Below are 18415 nucleotides of genomic sequence, written 5' to 3' on the forward strand. Positions count from 1 at the left end.
TGATGAAAGTGGGTAAATTGGCAGAGCAATCTTAGAGGTTTTCCAGGACACTCTGCTTGTGTCTCCATGCCGACACTTCTGTTTGCTGGGCTAGTTCTTTTGGGAAACAAGCTTCTTGTTACTGAAACAATCACATTCAGTGATCCCTCCATGAGCAAAGTCTTCTACCACGCTCTCTTTATGAGACTGGAAAGGGAGAAGGGAAGAAGAGGACTTCACAATTCAGCTTTCAAATAGTAATTTCTAGAAAAAGAACTGCGTGCCTAGAAAAATTTTCATTTTATGTTTACGAGCAGATTTAAGAGTTTCAGAACCAACCTTAGGAAAAAAAATGCATATGTATATATAGCATAAAAATAATTGGTTTATTTCTGTAAAAACAGAAATATCTGCTGAAGGGAATTACAGGATGCAAATGCTACATCATCATCATCTCTGCTGGCAAGATCAACCCAAGCATGAAGCTGGAGGTTGTCAGGATCTCTTGTTCCTGGGAAACAAATTGACACGATGAGATTAAGCCTAAAATCTCACAAATAACACAGATGTGAATAATTCTTGGTTTCTTTTTAGACAAATAAGATGTTACACCAAGGAGTAATGGTTTGATATGTGCATATTTTGGTTTCAACCTATACTTACATATTTTGTATATGTGTGTATATATGTAGGAGTATGTTATCCCTTTTGAGCTTGTTCTTTTTCCTGTTGGAGATGACAGAAATTTTTCTTACTGTGCTTTGCAGGTCACAGTCCCAAGTCCTTCACTGGGACTACATGTTGTGATCATGTTGTGATACATTGGACATGCAGTTTTTTTTCCTCTCAGTGTCAGAACTTAAGCAGTATGGTCATGAAGGGCTCAGTGTGTTGTTTAAGACCTTGGAAATGGATGAGATACCAAGGCCAGAACTTCCCCACTCATGTGCTTAGGCCAGTTAAGCTGTGGAAAGCAGACTGCATCCTGCCATATGGCAGAGTTTTGGCTTGTTCCTCAGTAGGAGCCCAGGAGACAATCCTTTCAGCCTTACAAAATGGTTCCCTAGTCCTGTTTAACTCACTGAACCATTAGGCACTTCACTGAATGAAGGAAAAGCAGCTTATTTTGATAGGGATTGTAACCTTTATTTCAGTTGGGGTTTTTTTGATCCTCTCAACATACCTTGCAAACACATGCAATAAGAGACATTTGCAGACTTGCAAGATTGTATAATTGCAATTTTTTAGCAAACTTATCCGATGTGAGCTGCAGCAGTTTCATCATCCGTGCGAAACCTGTAGCTGGGAGAAGGCAGAGGGGGAAAAGGACTCATTTAGAGGTTCTGTGCTGGTACATTTTGAGGCCATAACCTGATGGCTCAGCAGCCAGCAAGGCTCAGTCCCTCACTCTGTGGTCTCTGTGTCAGCAGGGTGTTTAATATGACAGCGCTTTTTGTGATACGAGCTGCTGACTTCTGGGACTACCAAACAGATGGTGACTACGTGAGAACACATGTAAGTGGCTGACACTGTAGATCTTGTTTTCCCCAGAGGTCATGCTGCTCAGGATGCAGTATTTAAGACTGGAATCAGCACAAAGGGTCCTATCATTAAGAAAGAAAGGAAAAATAACCACCTTCAAATCAAACCAAACCCAAAAACATTGAGGCCTTGTGGTTCTGATGCCTGGAGCTATAGGGAGCTTGTGAAATCTTCCAGTTTGGACAGGTCTGCCAAATTTTAGAGAAGGCAAAAAATAACTTTTACCTGGAGTCAAGTAGTATGGTACTACTGCAAAACTCAAGCAGTGAATAAATGTGAATCTATGTAAAAAGAGGACTTTGGGAAAAAACAATGAGGACCAATGTATGTAAGTAAAGCAATTTACTATTTCTTACATCTCGCAGTAAGAGCAAAGGAAATGACAGTGTAGTGCTTCCTCACGAGTGTTTGAAAGCTGCACTGTAGTGTTGGATTCCTCTTTGGCAGTCCTTTCTTACTCAAGTGACTGAAATCTGTCAAATTCCAAAAGACAGAAACAGAACCTGATTTCAGAGTGTGTTTTCGACCTTTTTCTGAGATGGGTCTCAGAAACGTCAGCCTTCTGACGTTTGTTCTTCTATCAGCATATCTGCAGCTTGTGGAAGTTTAAATATTGAAGCGTAGTGTCTATGTCTGAATCATAGCAACCCTTCAGTGCCCAGTGAAAAAGCCAATCTGTCTCATTCGCATGGTTTAGAGAAAGTAGCTTTATGCATGCTTTCTAAAGTAAAGGAAAAAAAGAGCTGAAAATCCAGCCCTTTTTGAAAATTACACTATTTTGGAGCTGGCTAGTGCATAGGAATTTTTGGAGAGTGACATTGAGTTTCTCAGCAGAAAAAGAGGATTGTTGTCTGCAGAAAAAGTGTGAGTGAAGGAAAAGCAAGATCCCACAAGTTTGGAAAAATGGGACGTTAGGTAAAGATGAGCAAACTTTAAGTTGCCTCAGAGTACCCAGGTGCATCCAACAGTCTGTCTGGGTACTGTGCCTGGTGCAAAGTGTAAAGATAGCAGTGCAGAAATTCCAAGGCATGGGAGTAGTTGTAGCAGTAGGCACTCAAGCAGAGAGGTTAAGCAGATGATCTCAGGAGGTCCAGACTAAATTATTCCATGTCCTGAAGCTGTTCCTGCCTGGGATCCATGAAAGTTCTGAACAATATGTTGTGTTTAAAATGCAGACATGGTAAAAAGGAGAGTAGTGAGACCACACTGGCTTTTAGGCAATAAAAGTGATATGAATTAGCTAAAGTGTCACAACTAAAAGGAACCTTCATGAGGAAGGGAGGCTGGGGGCATTGTACTCCAAATGTCACTATATCATTCTCACTTTCCCGTAAGCTGTTTGTCTCCAAAATTTTGGAGACACAGATGCCTGGGTGGAAGGACATTTGGAAATAGTTTGGTAGCCAGTGGAGATGCCCAGGCAGCAGCTAAACCCTGAAAAAGTAACAGGAATGAAGCACTGTGTCATATTGACCTTCTGAGCCAGGGGGAAGTGCTGTACTGCTGAGATCCTGGTTTTTATTGCTGAAGGGGTAGATGAATGTACTTATTTAGCAAAATACTCAGAAATTTGGTTGTATATTGTACTGCTGATGAAACTGGATAGTGATTTTATCCAGGTTATTTTTGTGTGGCTGGAGAAGGGACAATGTGTGTGTACCTTGTGCGAGCCTTTCCAGACAGCATGTGACTGTCCTGACCTGCTGTCCTTGGTTGTCTCCTAAGAGAAGGTGGTTAAATAATGCTGGAACTGTATGACAGGAGTTTTGTAATGTGAGTAAATATCATCTGTTTAGCTGTAACCAAATAAATCTTTTAAAATATCGCAATGGATACCTTAGGGGAAGAAAAAATATAACTACTGCGTAATGCTGACACAGTGGGATCCTGGTTTGGATGAGGGCTGTGCCTGCTGTTATTATGTCTTCATGTTAATTACAAAGTCAGGAAAAGGAAATGGGAGTGTTGTTGGAGGAAATCAGTGTATTTTGAGTTTAATTTAAAAATAACCAACACCTTAAAAATCTTGTGCAGTTGATCAGGAGATTAGTGTCAGGGTTTTTTAGAAAACTTCAAACCTGACTATAACAGTGGATAGAGAGACTGCCATATTCTTCAAAGTGCTGGTGTGTTCTGGGAGCAAAGTGTGGAAAATCACCCCTACTCAATATCTCTGAAGCTGAAACCAGATAAGTCTGGCCTCTTTAAAGCACATATTGTTCCTGCTGTCACTCATATCTCTTCTGACATTGGCACTTCTAATATTCTGATTCAAGATCTCACTGCAGTAAAGATTTATGGTTGGTATGTCTGAGAGTTGGTTTTCTTCCTGAATGATTTGTCTGAATGGACCACTGCAATCCTCCTACTAGGAATACTGAAACAGAGGAAGTTTGTATACATGAATGGAAATTAATTAAAATTTTAAGGTAATAATTTATTATGTATGACTCTTGTCATGGTTTCAGCTGGGATAGTGAATTTTATTCTAGCTGGTGAAGTGCTGTGTTTCAGATTTTGGATGAGAAAAAATGTTGATAACACACTGATGATTTAGTTGTTTTGAGCAGTCTGGCAGAGGGGGCAAGAGGAGCTGGGAGGGGACATGGCCAGGATAGTCAACCCACATGGCCACAAGGATATTCCATAGCATATGACATCATTCTGAGCAAAAACCTGGGAGGGGAGCTGCTGCTTTGGGGACTGGCTAGGCATCAGTGCTGAGCACTTGCATTGTGCATCCCTTGTTTTTATGTATTCTTCTATGATTATTATCATTCTTTCCTCCTTTTTTTGTCCTATCAAGCTGTCTTTATCTCAAGCCATGAGTTCTACCTTTTTCCAGTGCACTTTCCCATCCCACTGGGGGGCAGTGAGGGAATGGCTGTGTGGTGTTTCGCTGCCTGCTGAGTTAAACCACAACTACATTAAAAAAATAAAAAAAACACAACAAAAAAATGCACCTGTTTGTTCACAGTATGGATTTCTTGTCTTTTCAGCTTTGCTTTGCTGTTTTGTGATGCAGAATACAGAGCTTGTTAACTGTTTATTACCGTACTGGTAGTCTTAACATTGTACTTAGTTATTTATAAAGAATGATTTAATAGATTAGTAGTAGCATTAACCAAGTCTTGCTTATTGATTTCCCAGTATAATAAAAAATAAGTGTACTGACATAGTTAACTGTACAGACAATTAGTGGCTGCATGTTTGGAGCCAGATGCTCTCTATGATAATAGTGAAATAAGTGGAGTTTTGCCAGCAAATAACTTGACCTGTTTTCTATTTGGCTGTCTGGAAATGCGTTTTTACTTTGTAAACCTCAGTGTTTTGAAAGATCTATCTGCAGGTATGTCATGGTTAGATGGAAGCTATAATTTCTAGGAAACAGCAGATGTTTAGGGTGTCTGGTGAGTGACAACACTGGCACTGGGCTAATTGTCACATTCATGATGAGCATATCCCTGGTTGATGGTCTTAACCAGTAATAATCAAAGACCTGGTTTATTGAGTTGGTTTGGTTGTTTTGGGTTTTTTTTTTTTTTTTTTTTTTTTTTTTGGCATGGCACATCGATTAATAAATTACAAAGCATCTTCCTACATGCACAAGATTTTAATTTGGGAAGCTGGTATCTATTGCTGTGTGGAATAATAATTTTAAGTAGCTGAACTAGAATAGTTCATGTTGACATTCTATTTGTGCATAAATTCATTCTTAATGTTGTAGGGCATAGCTGGATGCAGGGAACATTAAAAGAGCTTGACAGTATGTAAACCAGGATTCCGGTGTCCAACAGGAGGTGAAATTCACTTTATTCTAATCATTGATGAAAATTTTATTAGCAGCCTTTAAAGATATTGGTGGGGCAACTCTTCAGGGATGAGCAACCTAAACATGTGCCTTCCTGTTTCCATAGTAACACATCATTTTCATCCTTTCCAGGCTGCCTGGATTGCATTGTGTACTGCAAGAGTATTAGATTCAGTAGACCTATATTAACAGCTCAGTATTTTCCTTAAACTTTGCTTTGCTTTGGATGATTATTAGAATAAGAAAAGTAATTGCGATTATTGTGCTTTTTTAGAGAAATAAATCATGACAGCAGAGCAGGAAATGAGAACTGGCAGCTGGGGTAAAGCGTTTTGGTCCCATTCCTTGACTGCAAAACTGGCAATTGCTGTGACCATACAAATCCACTTTGTCAATAAGGTCAAGGTTTTTGCAGGTCTAGTTCTCAGTCTGGTGGCAATTGTTAAAATCTTTGGAAGTGTTTTCGATTCATATTGCTTAAGCTGTTGGAGAGAACTGAAGCAATGTAGTAAAGGTTAAGGCTATAAATGGTGGCCATTAGCAAGGATCAATTTTCCAGCACTGTGGATCATGGCCCTGGAAGCACATTTAGAGGTGGCATTTTCAAGCTCGACGTAAGCGATTTGGTAACTTTCCAGGATATTTGAGGCAATTTCAGACTGCAGCATATTCATATTTTGCTGTGAGCTTGAAACTGTTCTGTTGGATTTGGAATGTCAAACTTGTCTATCAAGTCACAGAACTCTTAAGACTGGGACAAAGCATCTCAGTATCATTTTCACACAGTTCTCAGCTGCTGTGAGCACAGGAAAATCCTTTAAAATGCATATCCTTTGGATAGAGAAATACCTTTTAGAAAGATGTGTCTTTTGTCTGTAAGAGATGAATAATTCAGTGTATCCCTATGCAAATGTTTGTTACTCTCTGTGGAAAAATGTGTGCACCTTATTCTTCTCTCCATTTATGTAGTGTCACTTTGCCACTGATGAATCTTTGTCAAACACAGCAATGTGGTACAGTGTTTTCTGAGCTGATTGCAAGTGTATCTTCTGTTTTGGCATTGTGGAGGCTTAAATCACTGTTGAAACTGTGAATTTTAAAAAGCTATTTTAATGTTGCCACTATACAGTAAAAGAAGGAAATTACCACAGCGAAGTATTTAAGCAATGCATGGAAATGCACATCACCACAATATTTTCCTTTGACCTTTAGGATGTTTAATTATCTGTTTCTCTAATTGTATGAATTTTTCCACAGGGTGTTGTGAGGCATATCAATAAAAATCGAGAGCTTTCACGGTAGTTGTCACTATAGTTACACAGTGCAGCTCTTAGCCTCCTGCACAGAAAGTAAACCTCTTGCCATCCCCTCAAATCCTTTATTGGCAGAGAAAGATTGAAAGAGACACTGCTGGTGAGCAGGTACTGAGCAGATTCTCTGTTGCACTGATACCCCTGCAGCTAGTGCTGTCTTCATGCAGAAGTCTGCAGAAATGTTGTGTGGATGAGGACAGCAGGGAGAGTGGACAAAAGACATCTTTTTAGGGGAAAAGAGGTGCTGGACAAAGAAAATGGAAGGTAAGAAATAAGTGCCAAAATGAATTAAAAATAATCTCAGTTCCTAGATGATATTTGCTCCATAAAAAAAAAGGAATAAGTTGCCTTTTACAGCCCTGCGAGTCGTAGCCCTCCACAGAGGCAGAAATGTCACCTCACAGGATGCTGCTGCTCTCCTGACTCTGGAATTCAGTGCTTAACTTAATCCTCAGGGTCTGTACAGCACAAATGTGGAAATCAACACTGACTCCTAGCAATAGCTTTTTGTCTCAACAGACCCCATATGCATTCAGGAGACCTCAAATGGCTTTTAGCATGACTTCTCTGTACTTAACTGAGTTCTGCTTTCACTCTGTATTATTTTCTTTCCTCTGTCCTGAATGGCCATTAATTTAAGGATGTTGTACGAATTACTGCTGTAAATCATGAAGTTTTGAAATGTTCCCTGAGATAGTCAAATGTCCCTGGACTGTAGGTGGGAAAAAAAAAGCACTGAGGAGCATTTTCCCAGGAAATCACCCTTTAAAAGCAGGCCTATATAAGTCACCTTTGCCTTAGTGATTCCTTCCTTAAGTTCTTTTCATAACTGAATGAAGTAATATGGGTTTATTTCATATCAGTCACCATGTGAGGAAGGATAATTAGGTGCATGATGTCTCTTGTTAAATTAAACTGTTCATTTTTTCAAGTGTATTCTAAATACCCAGGTGAACCAAATAACACCTTCACTACAGGGTTTTTATTAACTTCTTTTCCCAAGTTCCAGATTTACAGAGCATCGTGAATCCAAACCCATGGATGATTAAATGCAACAGATATTTTTAGAGTTTTTTCATTATTTATTTTCATTACACAACATCCATGGGCTCAAGGTGAGGTCAGACCATGCAGTAGACCCTTGGCCTAAAGAGATAACAACCTAAAATAGCTAAAGTAGTTAAAATGAGGTGGGGAAATGTAGAAAGAGCACAGTCAGTGAGTAGCCTTTAGCCAGTAATGCAGCACTCAGAGGTTCAGTCCCCTGCTGTCTGCTGCTTCTTGTGATGGTTTCAGCCATTTGTTAGAGGGAAGATCTGACCAGACACCTTCAGAGCTCAGGAAGGAGGATTATAGTTCTGCTTTGTGCAGGGTAATTCTCCCTCTATAATGAGAAAGTTTAGAGTCACATGGCCAAAAGGATGAAAGCATCAGTAACTGAAACAGATAGCTGGAAATGAAGGAATTAGTCATGACTCAGGTTTTTGCTTTCAGTTGCACTCAAACTTTTTTTGTCATGGCTTCTTTTTTCGTTTCAGGGATAAGCAATTGGTCCCCTTTGCCTTTCCCATCAAGGCTTGCCTTTGCTTCTTAAATCCTGTTAAGACCTTTGCTGATTACCAGTTGGAGAAGCAGTTTTGAATCCATCCATGTAGTCAGCCTGAAGGAGAACTGGTTACCTAATCATATTGCCAGCTCTGTAGTTTTTGCACCTCCTGGGACTTGGGTTGAACCAGTGCATGCTGACACGAGGCTGAACTTGTATTACATTGCCTTGTGGATGGAAAGTTGTGGTCAGTATCATGTTAGTCAAATGAAACCTTCAAAAATAGAATTATACTTTGGGCTGAATACAATGTTGTCATTGTTTAATTGTCCCCTGGAGAAAAAAAAAATTCTCAGTAGCAAAAGCATCCAAAAAACATCTCTTGCAGAGAGAGCAAGAAATATTTCTGCCTTAGAGAGCACTGGGAGCTTTCTAAAACAAATAAAAAACCCCAACCAAACCAAAAAACCCACAACACCTAATTAAAAAAAAAAAAAAAAAAAGGAATTAAATAAAGTGCTGTGGGAACTGTAGACTAATTAATTAGAAGGATTTCCTAAGAAATTTCTGAAAAATATAACCTTTCATGCTGGAAAGTAAACAGCTCCATGAGCAACCTTTCAGCAAGACACACTGGCTAGGAGAGAAGGTGTTGAAAATCAGAGCAACTGAAATGATTCAAACCATATTTCAACAGAGTGATTTAAAGTGTTCAAAGCAACAGCTACTACATAATCATAATTCCCATTTCTTAAGAAATTACTCCAGTGTAGTGTGTTTCCTCCATAATAACAGGCATTCTCATTCAGAAATTGGTAACGATCCATCAGGTATGTGAAAAAGCTTAGGAAGTCCCTTTGGTGTATATTTGAATGAACTAGATACCAAAGAGGCAGTATAAGTAGGAAGACACAGCTTGGTGCTTGCTGAAGGGGCTCCTAACACAGAGCTCATCATCTTGCTATAGAAGGTTTTGTTAGGTGCACAACATTCAGAGTTTTCTGTGCATAGATGACATTTTGGATATCAGATTACATAAGTGTGTTCAAAACTGTTTAAAGATTTGGGGGACAGTGAAAATCTCAGTGGGTTTCTGATTTTACCTGGGAAGCATCTTATTTTCCAGAAAGCTCCATGTCCCCTGGCAGCAAGTTTGTAAAGCAGGTTGGGCTGGGCATCTGGGGCAAGCTCTGCCTGCTGTAACTTTAAACTATGCCTGAGCTAGTCAGATATCTGTAGGCAATGGAGAGGAAGAGATGGGTAAAAGGATGGTGGTAGAAGGATTCTTTTGACTTCAGAGATTTGCTTTGGGTGGGATGAACCCCACTCTGAAACTGCCTGTTTGTCACTTGAGTGGGAGATGATTTAGATTCCTCTATGAGGGATGGCAGTGATCATGCACAGGTACATACATCATGGATGTTTTAGGCAGATTGAATCCCACTTACAGAAACTCAGGTACTTCAAAACAGCAGTGAACATCTGCAGAGGGATGTGTGCAGAGACATAAACTGTGTTGTGCTACAAATGCAGGGTCTGAAAGCATGAAATCTGTTAAGCAAATATCCCTAGTTATATGTAGAATACACATCTGTATATGTACATAGAAATATGCTGTTAACACAAATAATAAGTGTAGTATTGCCACTCGTGTTGTCATCCTTTCTAATCTCTTTTTTTCGGACAAAAAAAAAAGAACAACATACGGGTATCTGTGGTCGTCTTGAAATACTTCGGATGGTTCTTGTATCCTTTGTAGTGTTTTTAAGTGAAGGTTATTATCTTTATTTTTAACCTTTCTGTGTCAATAATTATTACTGACAGTTTTAAAATGCTGATAGTGCCTCTTCCCCCTAAGGAAAAAAAAGAAAGATTAAAAAAATGAAAAGGGTCTAATTTAGAAAACCCAAGTATTTTTAAATCTTCAGATTAATTTGGGACATGAACCACTTCTCCTAGGATGATTGGATGCTTAAAATTCTTATTCTTGCTTCATCTATTCCTGAATAAATTTAAGAAGCCTCCATGTATTGGCTCTCACTGAGATGGAGTTAATTTTCTGGAATCATGAGAACTGGCTTTTGGTTCACCCATGAACAGAACGACAGTTCTGTTAGTAAGTGAGCCTGAAAAGGAAAGATCTCTTACCTGTACTGAACAAGGAATATTTTCATGATTGGTGTTGAGCAGGCGTTATTACAAAACCAGATAAAAAAAATTTCAAAATGATTTAAGAAAATATCTCAACATTGTCTGGCTTTGTCGTCTTCATATTTGGTTGTTCTTCTTTCCAACAGTGTAAAGAATAAATTCAACTCCTCTCATATTCATGTTGCAGGTTAGTGGGAACTACTTTGTATAGTGTTCATTTGTTTGGATGTTATGTACACAATCCTGTGGGCACACAAGCATGCCATCTATTGCTTTTCTTGCTACATACTGAAGCTTGCTGTTTTTACCATAAGTTTGGGCTTGATTGGGTTTTGGTCTTTTACACTATTTTCTCAGTATTATTATCCATCACTTAAAAGGTTTTCATGCTGTTGCTTTTTCTCTGTGAGTAATGATAAATATTTGTCATAGGGCCAAATGTGGCCTTAAATTTGAATTCTTTTGTGCCTCCCTTTCTTGGTTGACTTCTATAGCTGCTCCTGCTGTGTAGTTCAGTCTAGTGCCAAATATAAAATGGAAGAAACTGGCTTTCTGCATGGGCACAGTTAGGCCAATGTATGGAGACCTCATGTTTCCAGTATTTCTGTTTCCTCCAAAGTGAGGAGGGCAAAGAATTCTGAATTCTTAATTTGGTCAAATATTATTTCAGAGACAAAAGTGTTTGTTTTGTTTATCTTTTTTATTCTGAAGAATACTTTGTTATTCCATTTCTGTGGCAGATATAGTCCTTCCAAAACGGTGTCAGATATTCCTGTCTTCAATCCAGCTAGTTTCTTCTTAACCCCGAGGTTATGCAGAGGATCAGATGGGAAAGTGCCGAGCGGCATCTTAGGGACCCAGCTTGCATTGTCCATTCTGGTCTCAAACCTTCTGGAGCTGGCATGGCGCCTCTGACTCCCTCTGCCCATCAGCTGTTCTCCCTGTTGCTGTGCCAAGGACAGATTTTACTTCCCAGCCTTGGATCCCTGCACCTGATGCGTGAAATGCTGTTCTCAGGGTAGCTAATTTGCCAGCACTCAACAAATGTAGCAGAGCAGAAACTTTCAGAAAACATCTCACAGCATTGATTGCAGGATTTTTTCATCTCAGGACACTGTTTTGTGCCTGCCTTTCTTCCAAGGACTGACTTGATATATTCCCTTTGCCTAAGGAACTACTGCCAGTTCAGAATTTCAGTGCATCTTCTACTGATGGACACACAGTGGTGAGGTGTCCCCAAATGTAACATGAATGTTGTGTCAGGGATGTTGTTTGCCCTTTCTGATCAGGACAACTAAAATGGTGTCACTTGGCACCCCAGTGGCATCCCAAATTCTGCCAGTGTTTCTCTCCTTGCCTTGTGCACTTCTAGGGAAGATTAGGTAAGAAGCATGTGAAGAGTGAATGTATAGATAGCTGACACATAGAGGAGGGTGAAGGTAGAAATGTGAAGAAGCTGTGCTGCAGCATGGTTATTTTCTGACTACCTGACCTGAATATGTAAAAAGTGTGTTTGCACACCCATAATCTACTCTGTACCACTCAGGGCTGGGGTCACTTTAGCCCTGTGTATTGCTTGAAGTGCTGGCACTTTGCCAACTTGATATTAAAATTTAACAGCTTTGTTTTCTCCAATAAGAATTATGGGTTTATAATGAAATAGTTTAGTGAACAAAAGTAATGAAGAATAGAGTAAAATCTGTCCATGCAGATAAAAAAAGGTAAAAGTTTGTCCAGAATCTCTGTTCTGCACCAGAAATGATGTCAAAAACTGTTTCTATCTAAGCAAGCTCACCTTTGGTTTTAACATATGTTGATGGCAGAACTTTTCCTTTGGTTAATATCAACAAGCAATTTCCCCAGACCTCACTCAACAGTCAGGTATGATTTTGAAATGATGATTGGAGAAGTAGATCCAGTCCTGCCTTATAGGCACTTTCCTTTTGAGGCTGTCTACTTTGATTCTCTTCCTGACCAGTTTTAATTCTCATGGTATAATTCTTGTTTTTAATTACAGCTGGCAAAGCCTGTTCTCCCATTTTTTCTTTTGTAGCCACTATTGACCATTTGCTTACTTCTTCCAGAACTTAGTGGAATTTGGCACTTAGTGAACTCTTGCTTTAAAAGTACAGTTAAAAGAATAGAGTTGTTATTCCTATGGTCCTTGTCTCCCTAGCTGTTGATTACCTGTGGAGAAAATTCTCATCTGGTACACATTATTTGGCTCATTACCCTGCATAAGTTTCTTGACAGGGTGATTTGACTGAAGTTCCTGATCTTTTCCTAGCCCTTAAGAAACAGGAAGAGCTGGACCACTTGGGAAATCAGACTAATGGCTTAGCCAAGTGGATGGGACTCAGGATGCAGTTTGTGGTGTTAATACCTTTCAGTTTGTTTGGTGTTTAGTTGTGGTTTGTTTTTTCTTTTTTTGTTTTTGTTTTTGTTTTTTTGGGGTTTTTTGGTGTGTTTTTTGTTTTGTGTGGTTGGTTTTTGTTTTTGTTTTTTTTTTTTTTACTTCAGTATTCAACAGGTTGAAAGTTAACCCCAGCCCAGTCCTGCACAGCCAGCTTTGGGTAAGAGCATGGTGTTCCATCAGCCCTTCTGAGAAAACGTGACTTGCCTTTGGTGCACACACTTGACGTAAACCTCTCTATGCTTTGTGTTTGAAGTCTGAATCATGAGTTGTTTTCTTTTCTATTTTTTTATTGCCTGGTTTCATCTTTTGTCACAGCTCTGTCAGCTGTCTATTTTCTTCTCTGAAAGGGGTCCTGTTAGTTCACAGAACTAGGTTGTATGAGGCAGAGGGCAATGGTGGCTGCAAATGGCATCAGTGTGAATGTGAGGATGTTACTCTTTTCTAGGTGCTGAAATGACCCAACCCTTGTTGTTTCTGAGTAGATCCAGAGTTACCCCTCATTCAGACTCCCACACAGTGATGAGTATAGGAGTCCCTATAACAATAGGCACAGACTGAGACAGACAAGACAAGGCACATGACCCACAGGAGTTTTATTAGATGTGCGCTTGCACTACAGTACAATGTGCTGTAGGCACACTTGAACTGGATACAAGTGGGTTAACTCAAGTACAACAGTTGCAGCACAGAGGAAAATTGTAATCCACAAATCCTGCCCAGAAAGAAGGGTTAGTTCACCCTGAACTCTCTCTGACTACAGCTATGCTATAGCTTTTATCGAGCTATGTGTTTTAATGCTCTCATAGCGCACAGTACTGCAGTGCTGTCACTGTTACAGCTGCGCTGTGACACTTGCAGGGTGCCATCATCTGAGCCATTGTGATACACCAAGGTCACAACTTGAAACTTTGCAAAATAAGGCATCCTAATATCATCACTGCCAAGCTGCAGCTACTTCTGTTCTGTGGCGATGTTTGCGTAGCTGTGAGAAAATCTATCAGTTCAATCAGTGAGATGGAAACTGAGCAACTCAGTCACCACTTGTTTCCTTGATTTTTCTCTTTGCATTTCTAACACTTTAGCTTATGACTGCTGGAATTGATCTCAGATTACTTGTTAAGCATGGGGGGAAAAAAGCCCTCACTTGTTTAATATCAACAAGCAATTTTTTTAGACTTCACTCAACAGTAATGCACATTCATATTGTGTGTCTTGAAACTTGACCAAAATGCAGCCTTGCAAAGGGAAAGTGAAATGGGGAGAAGTTCAAACTAAAGCCCATTTAAACACAAAGCTATTTTACATAAGATGTCCATGTGGAAGGTTTACACATTTCAATTCTTGGTTCTGAGTTGGAGAACTGTATTCTGCAGAAAAGGACACCTTCAGAGATAAATCCCAGAACGCTCACTTTTGTTCAGTGCAAACAGCCCTTCACAGGAAGAGAATAGCAGTCAGAAGAGAAGAAATTGTAGGCAAATGTGACCATATGGACTATCTCTTCAGCTTTTATTATATCATAAGTATTTTTATAAGATGCCAAGGACTGACAGTCATCTCTAGTCTGGTCTGTGTGATTGCCTTAAAGCTCATGCTTGTAAATAGACCAGTGTTCTACAAAGGGTTGCCTTATGAAATATGTTAAGCACCAAAGCATTTCCAAAATATCCTTTTCCAACCTAGCTGTTCTTCCTTGATGAGAGAATTCTTGAGAGCCCAGTGGGGTCTCTTATTTTTGACTTCAGCCAGCAAAGTAGGAGGAAGCACCATTTCACCTGCATGCACCTGCTCATCCCGCTGACTGTCCCTTCTCCTGCTCTTTGATTTGCTTAGTGCTGTGAAAGCTACATGTAGGACTGGAATGCAGTATGAAGGGGGGTCTCAGATTCTTGCTTCTGTGTTCATCTATGACTTTTCCTAAGCCTGTGCTGAAGATGCCCTTCAGTTCTAGGTCTCGGAGGTAACGTTGTAGGTCAGATGAATCACAGCTGTCCCCTCCTTTTCTTTGTGTCATCACTTATGTCCATTTGAAGCGTGTGCAAATTTGAAATGCTAATGCTTTACCACCCAGAATTCATGGGCACAAATGGCCATGGCACCATGTGGTCCCAAGGGGCACTTGAATTACTAGCACTCTTCTAGATGAGCTCTGACATCCTGCCTTGCGTGGATGACCTCTCACTAAGCACTAGGTGTAAGGGATTTTCTGCATGTTCTGTCATGAGACTGCAGTCTCTGGCTCTGTGAGGAGATTGTGATTGTCTAGTTCTGGTCATATAAAGTTAAAGCACTGTGACACATTGAATGCCTGTCACTGTGAGAGGCAGGGATGTAAGTTCTGAATGAATGTCACTCTCTGCCATGTCTGAAATCCTGATGTTACAGACATTAGTGCCACGGTCAGAGCCTCAGGACAAATCTCTCCAGTAATTAATTTCTGTCAAGTGTTTTTGTCCTGTACTTAAGTGACCAAAATTCAAAGATTTTCTTGTCTTCTACAGGTGTAGAAAAAAGCATCTTTAATGCTTAATCCTCTCTGCACTGCAGCTGCTTCGTGTATGATATAATCCTCATGTATTGTCAGTGGACCAGTTACGTTCAGTCTTGCACAAAGTCGTGAGCCCAGGTTTTGTTCTGTGTTGAGTTGGAGATGCTTTCCTGTTGGGAAGGAATTGACAAGTTTGAGTAAAACCAGAACAAAACCCTCATGCAGCACCTGTGAGCTTTAGACAGTTAATACCATTTGTGTTTCCCCATGGAAACAGAAATGCGAGCAGATAATCCTTGTAGTGGATTTATGTCCTTGCTACCTACACACAGCAAAGCAACCATCTCCATCCTACAGGGTTTCAGTTCCACCACAAAACCTACACAGGTGCAGCAGACCAAGAAATCTGTAGGTTTTAAAATCTTAGGATATACTTTTGTGAATTTCTTCCTTTTTTTTTTTTTTTTGGGTTTCAAAATGACTATGCATAACTGAGAAGGAAAAAATTAATTCTATCATAAACTAACCTGAGTGGTAACCTAAACTGTTTATTTGATTTAATGCAGAGTGATTCTTTCAAATAGATGCATATTCATTTGTGCAGTGAACCGTCCAGCTCCTGCTTTGAAGTGCCCTGTGAGAACAGAACAAATTTCTATTGTCATTGTAATTTGGCAAGATAGCACTTCCTCTAGGGTTGGGCTCAGTTATTTGCCTGATGCTAAAAACAGTGCACAGAAAAATGCACAGCATGTTTGCATGGATCTGCTATGGCTTTTTTTGCTAAGTGGCATCTTAGAGGGTCTTTGCCCACCTCTCTGCATTGCTGGATGTGGGGTTCCTTCCCCATAGACAGTTTTCAGGCTGTGGCAGATGTGCTACACTGCCCTTGGAAATTATCATAAACATTCTTTCCCCTTCCCATTTTGTAACTCTTGGCTACTTATGTGCTGTGGAAATGAAACAGAAAATATTAGAAGTGCTCTGAACTGCTCTTTGTTTATTGTTTGTGGGACAGACATCGAAGATATTGAAGCACAAACTAGAAATGAGACTTTCCCAAGTGAAATTTAATGCCAAAGGAGATGTGTAACCTTATTGCTGCATTTTGCGGTACTGCACATGCTGAAGCTCCTACTAAGCATATTGTATTCTTAATTTGATTTTCTGACTCTCTTCAGTAGGTGGTTATGGATTCTAATTGGATATTCTGACAGTTGGCCTTGAGGCCATGACCCAGTTTGAAGTCCCTGCTGTATTACACAAACCTAGCCAGAGAGAAGGTCCTATAACAAAACTTCTAACAGCCCTTCCCAGTGCTTCTGCTGGGAAAAAATAATAGTTCACATAAGATATTAATTTAGAGCACCAAGTCAGAAACATCCACATAGTGCAGGCTTCATGCATTTGCTGTGATGAATTGTTTGAGGACATTGAAAGTTGTTCTTTCCAGGTGCCAGGATGAACCACAGATGTGTGACCTGAAGTCAGCTGTCTTTTCACTTGTGTAAAACCACTGCTGAGGAGGGACTGAGTGGTTTTAGGTCCACTGCCTGAGGAGAGCTACTAATGATGTAAAGGTGGAGTGAGGGCAGGTTGCTGACTGAAGGCTAACTTTGAAATCAGCATGCCTTTAGCACCTTGTCTTTGTACTTAATATCAAAAATCCATGGTGTTTCTTACCTGTGTATTGTGTTAGCACTGCAATGTGTCTGATTTTTATCCAACTTACTCACTTGAAAGCCAGAAACCCATTTCTGAGGGTTGAACAGCAATTGGATGTGCTGCCTGGAGCACATGACAGCTTTCTCCTTGAAAATGTGGCTCCATAATGAAAACTGAATGTGATTCTCATAGTACATTCCTAGTTTAGGAGGTGCAGCTGGGTACTGACAGGATGCCCTCATACATTCCACTTACCAAGCTTTGCCTTTAGTGAGATTTTGCACAATGCCTGGACTTCCCTTGTAACTACTAATACAGTTCCATGTTTTTCTGCAGAAAACAATTGATATCAATACTGTTTCTTACAATTTAAAATTGCAGGTCTTTTGGACTAATGGCAGAATTGTTGCTATTGAAAATACAAAAGTTTAGAGGGATGCTTATTGCCTTTTATTTTATGTGACACCCTGAACCACCAGATGGCTGAAAAAACAGGAAAACATATTAATTTTGTTTTCAACTCCCTGGGAGAAGTATAGTCTAAATCTCATTCTCTGTAGTGCTATTGTTCCTTGTGAGGTTTTGAAGGCTGTCAAATAATCCAGGAAGGGTGGCTGAAATATCTGAATTTTTGTTAGTGGTCCAGCCCTGATGCTGTTTAAAGAGTTGTGACTTCCGAGTTGATCTCCTGCCTACTGTGACTTTGTCTATAACAAAAGAGTAGAGTAGCACTAATTTAAGGTAAAAAAAGAAATGATAATTTGAAGTATTGTGGATTATTGTTAAGAGCACAGAGCCAATATAACAGAGCTGTACTAAAACATTTTAACATTTCCCTAAAATGTGAAGCTGTCTCTAGAATAACTTGACTTCAAGATACTTGGCTTGTCTTTAAGGCCAACTTCTGTTTGTTTGCTGGTGGAAAGAATGGGAGAGGAGAAACAGAAAAGAGAAGCTTTTAAAGATTTCAGTGACAAGCCTCCAGGGCACAGGCTGGTTTAGAAGCAGACTGCTTGTAGCCTGAAGCTAGGCTGCAGTGATATTTGCAGCTTCCTTGTTTCCAGTTTTCCCTGCTTTGCCTTCGGAGCAATTGTGAAGATGTGATTTAATATAACCTGTCTTCAACTGCATAAAACTGATATGCCAAGGCTAGCATGATCACTTGGTCTCACTTTTATCACGACCAAAGTGAGACAGACTTGATTTTCACACCAGTGTTTGGATAAGATGAATCTCTCGCTCTGCTGGAGAGATGCAGATGTCTCCATTGGCATTTAAGGAACACAGAGGATAACGATCTGTAGCTAAGCTGCTTGATTTTTTAGGTGGCTGAACTTGAGTGCAGTGAATCTCACCCAGAGCACCTAACTTGCTAACATCAATTCTTCCATCTGAAGATTCCACTCAGTAATAAGAAGCGACTCTAAATTCTCTTCTCACTCCAGAATTCTCTCCAACCTGATGCAGCTTTATTTTACTTAGAAATACTTTTCTCCAGTTTAAT

At 39.9% G+C, this 18415-nt stretch overlaps 2 protein-coding genes across 6 annotated transcripts in view; one reads left to right on the top strand and one right to left on the bottom strand.

Annotated features, from left to right (window-relative positions):
• SERGEF (secretion regulating guanine nucleotide exchange factor) overlaps positions 1-18415 on the top strand; it is a 140371-nt gene that overhangs the window by 116444 nt on the left and 5512 nt on the right. The window lies entirely within an intron of this gene.
• The window catches only part of KCNC1 (potassium voltage-gated channel subfamily C member 1), a 122834-nt gene continuing 117755 nt past the window's right edge, over positions 13337-18415 (bottom strand). For both annotated transcript variants that reach the window (XM_033061817.2, XM_033061811.2), the window contains one exon: positions 13337-15416. In XM_033061817.2, the coding sequence (XP_032917708.1) occupies positions 15235-15416 (182 nt within the window). In that variant the 3' untranslated portion in view covers positions 13337-15234. The remainder of the gene's footprint in view (positions 15417-18415) is intronic.

Source organism: Catharus ustulatus, chromosome 6 (assembly GCF_009819885.2).
Source record: "Catharus ustulatus isolate bCatUst1 chromosome 6, bCatUst1.pri.v2, whole genome shotgun sequence".
Classification (NCBI taxonomy): domain Eukaryota; kingdom Metazoa; phylum Chordata; class Aves; order Passeriformes; family Turdidae; genus Catharus; species Catharus ustulatus.